Raw genomic sequence first — 3,801 nt, 5'->3', positions numbered from 1 at the left:
CATGTATTGTTTCATATCCTGTCTTGGCTTGGCCCACATGTGCATTGAAATCACCTCCTATTATAACTTTCTCCTCCGCTGGAATATCACTCAGTATGTCTCCCAATTGATCATAGAAAGCTCTTCTTTCATTCTCACCCAGACCTGTTTGAGGAGCATACACACACACAACATTCAATACCTCTTTATCAATTACAAATTTCACTGACATCATTCTATCACTCGTTCTTACAACTTCTACTACGTTATCTTTCATTTCACTATCAGCAATTATACCAACTCCATTTCTAGTGTTACTACTCCCTACATACCACAATTTATATCCATCACCTAGTTCTTTCGCCCTTTGTCCTTTCCACCTAGTTTCTTGAATACAAGCAATTTGAACTCTTCTTCGTTTGAGCGCATCCACTAACTCCAGACTCTTACCTGTAAGACTACCACGATTCCAAGACCCTATCCTGATTTTTCTAACCTGCAATGGTGTTCCCCCTGAGATAGTCCTCACCCGGAGATCCGAATGGAGGCTCATTTTACTTCCGGAACATTTTACCTCAGGAGATGCCATCATTTCAGTATAAGTTTTTATTTCGTTTGGAGAAGGTCTTTTCATTATTATGGCCTGAAAAGATTTTTGGATATTTGATGCCTGAATGCCTTTTCTATCAGCACCATACCCTGCCCTGTCCTGCCTATAATTTATAAAAATAAAGAGAAATATTCACAAAAAAAATAAACAGGCATTAAAATGTTTTTAAGATAAAAAATATGTTTCTGCATAGTTAGCAAGGTAGTGCCATGGCTCTATGGCACTACCTCACGGGCCGCCACTGGCAGGATGTACTGGTTGATCAGGATCAAGACAATCTTAAGGGCAGGTGAGGTTGAAATTTGGATAAGAGAGGCTATAGATTGCGCATCACTATCCCATGCATTCCCCACTAACCTCCAAAAGGAAACTTGTTAAAAAAATTTTACATATCTTTGTTTAGGGTAAACCATACAGTTATTGGACACTTAAGAAAATTTCAACTTTAAAAATTCGTAATTCACATTGTTCTCTGCAGATTGAATTGAAATTTATACAAAACGTAGTCTAAACAGTTTATTACAATATGGCTAAAAGGATTTAAAGAAAGGGTTAAATCTTTTCTGTCAATATATATTTATTAAAAATAGTTACAAAAATTATAGTTATTTGACAGTTTATTTAGTTACAGGACACTCAAAATTAGTTATTGGACAACTGCTTTAACACAATACAAACCTAAAAATAAATGAAAATTACAAGAAAAACCAAAATTTCTGTGCGGTACCTATTATGTACAGTTGTTGACACAATTAAATTTTATAATTGCTTCTGTGCTTCTTTGTATTGAGTGAAAAGTTCGTCAATATCTTCATCCTCACTGTCTTGGTTACTGTTATTAGCAATGGAATCACTATCCTGCAGATTGAAGCAGTTGTGACATATAAATAGATCACCATCGTTAGGTATATGCTGTCTATGCTTAACAGGAATACAACATTCGTGATAATAAAGACTACAGTCATCGCATTTTAATTTATTCGATTGAATATCATTTGAACAAATAGAACATTTGACTTTTTTTGAATTCTTTTTGTTGCTACACTGGTTTTTGGTTAATTTTTCTTCTCTTTTCCGTTTCCTTTCTTATTTTTGTTTTTCCTGCTCTTCTTTTAACTCCTCCTTTTTTCGTAACATTTCTTGATATCGTGCAGATGTAATAGCAAAAGGAAGTCTTTCCGTGTTACGTTTATTTTTTCTTTCCGGTACAGTAGGAGAAGTTAAAAAATTGCCCAACAATTCGTGTTTAACAATAATTTTACTTGTAGAGGGTAAGTCATAAACATTAGTTTTATATTGTTGAATATGGATATCATTGGTACTATTACTCTCAGAAATATTTACATTTTCAATACCACTTTTTTCTGATGTTTTTATTTCAGTATTTTTAACCGGAGATGTGATAGCTATATTTTGAATAATATTAATGTTTGTGTCTCTATTTTTTAGAACCATTTGGTTATCAGAATGTTTTGGATCATGTTCAAAAAAATTCCAGATTTTGAACAACAAATTCAAATTATCGTCGCTAGGCAGATTATTCTTTTGATTTTCTTTTAAATTCTCTAAGCTATGAACTTTTTCAGGAACTAAGATATTTACGAAAGTATTATAGTCCATCTTGGGTTTCTTTTGATGATCCGAAATGATTAAATTTTTTACTACTTCTTTACCTAAACATTTTGTGTAGTCAATAGCATCTGCTTTAAATGGAAACAATCCGCAAACCTTGAAACCATTTACTACTGTTTCAGTTTTACAACTTTTTTTTGTAGCTTGCTCCAATATAGAAGCAAATACAACCTTATTGACTACCCCTCCTGGATGCTGTTCTTCCCATTCTCTTACTGACTGCCGCCAAGCTTCTTTTAGTGGACGGAAAATAGAGACGTCACATGGTTGTAAAATCCTTGTGGCGTTAGGATAAAGTGCAATTACTTCAATTTGCAGTTCATTACACAATAGACTTAATTGGTAACTTAAGTGACTCTTGTGTCCATCTACAAAAAGAATAACTGGAAGCTTAATATTATTTTCAATTAGGTGGGGGTAAAAAACATTCGCAATATACTGATAGAATGTCTCTGCCGTCATCCAACCATTATCGCTTCTGCCCACACCCCATTTAGGATTAATGCCTTTAGCAACTTTTTCTGGAATACGTTGATAAGGATAAATAACCATAGGCACGCAAATTTTACCGTCTGCTGAAAACGTAAACATCACAGTGACGTTTTCTTTTGAACAGCTTTTTTCAACATTATAAACATTTTTTGAACCTTTCATAGCAAATACTTTTCCAGTAGATGGACATATTTGAAATCCTGACTCATCTCCATTAAAAATTCTTGATGGATCAGTTAGAACTTCTTCTAGATGTTTTTCTTTGACATAGGTTTCAATATTTTTAAACCAGTTTTTGATGTCTCGTTCAGATACACAAGCGCTAGCTGCCGTTACACCTTCACTTGTCCTTTTAGAAACCTCTGGATGTCGCTTCAAAAATCCCTAAAAAAATCAAACGAAAATACCGATTAAAATACATTTTTTTGGCGACTGACTTTTAACCATCCATCTCCAGGTCGATTATCTTTAAAGTTATTGGGGCGAGGATTTTCGGTTAAAAATTTTTGCACGCTGCTTTTTAAATCGTTAGCCTTTTTGGGGAAACCTTTTGAAGCGGTTTCTTGTATCCATCTGGAATATTGAATGTAAAATCAAATAATGCTATGGATTAAGATAAATTTAATGAACGTACCTAACCAGAGTATTCTCCTCCTCGCAAGTTAAAATAGGAGACGGTCCAAGTGTATCTTTATGTTCCGGATGTTTTAATTTAAATTCTATAGTGGACTTCGGAATTCCATATTTTTTTTCAGCTGTTCTATACGATTCAGTGCCATTTTGGACATCCTTAACAGCTTCTATAAGTTTATTCTTATCGTATTTTCTAAGTTTAGGCATTTTACTACAATCCTAAAAAATCAATTTAGTGATTGGACGGTCAAATTTAGTTATTGGACAGCTGTCCAATAACTGCCAAATCGATTACTAAATTAATTTTACTGCTATATCCAGTTAATTATACATAAACACGTTGAAAATTGTAGAAATATGTGGTAAGTATAGTTATCTAGTGATTGGACAGGTGTCCCATAATAGAATTCAGCAAGTTTTCTAGTTTAGTTATTGGACAGGCGTAATTAAATCCA

At 33.6% G+C, this 3,801-nt stretch overlaps 1 protein-coding gene across 1 annotated transcript; it reads right to left on the bottom strand.

Annotated features, from left to right (window-relative positions):
• Nucleotides 1-1,348: 1,348 nt before the first annotated feature.
• LOC126880945 (uncharacterized) lies at nucleotides 1,349-3,585 on the bottom strand. Its single transcript, XM_050645021.1, has 4 exons — nucleotides 3,348-3,585; nucleotides 3,151-3,286; nucleotides 1,934-3,097; nucleotides 1,349-1,510 (listed from the first exon to the last, which is right to left on the bottom strand). Exons 1-4 carry the CDS (start codon nucleotides 3,551-3,553, stop codon nucleotides 1,349-1,351), a joined length of 1,668 nt encoding a protein of 555 aa, XP_050500978.1. The 5' UTR covers nucleotides 3,554-3,585.
• Between the last annotated feature and the right edge of the window lie 216 nt (nucleotides 3,586-3,801).

Source organism: Diabrotica virgifera, chromosome 2 (assembly GCF_917563875.1).
Source record: "Diabrotica virgifera virgifera chromosome 2, PGI_DIABVI_V3a".
In the NCBI taxonomy this organism is placed as follows: domain Eukaryota; kingdom Metazoa; phylum Arthropoda; class Insecta; order Coleoptera; family Chrysomelidae; genus Diabrotica; species Diabrotica virgifera.
Note: the sequence above shows the minus strand (reverse complement) of the source record. Positions and strands in the feature narration are given on the sequence as shown.

What these genes read in the sequence shown, in the direction of transcription:
- LOC126880945 (XM_050645021.1), bottom strand. Translation starts at nt 3,553, where the DNA reads ATGCCTAAACTTAGAAAATACGATAAGAATAAACTTATAGAAGCTGTT. An exon ending in CTGGAGATGGATGGTTAAAA is followed by an intron (nt 3,098 to 3,150) that starts GTCAGTCGCCAA and finishes TGATTTTTTTAG; the next exon opens with GGATTTTTGAAGCGACATCC. An exon ending in AAAAAAGTGGTATTGAAAAT is followed by an intron (nt 1,511 to 1,933) that starts GTAAATATTTCT and finishes ATTCCTGTTAAG; the next exon opens with CATAGACAGCATATACCTAA.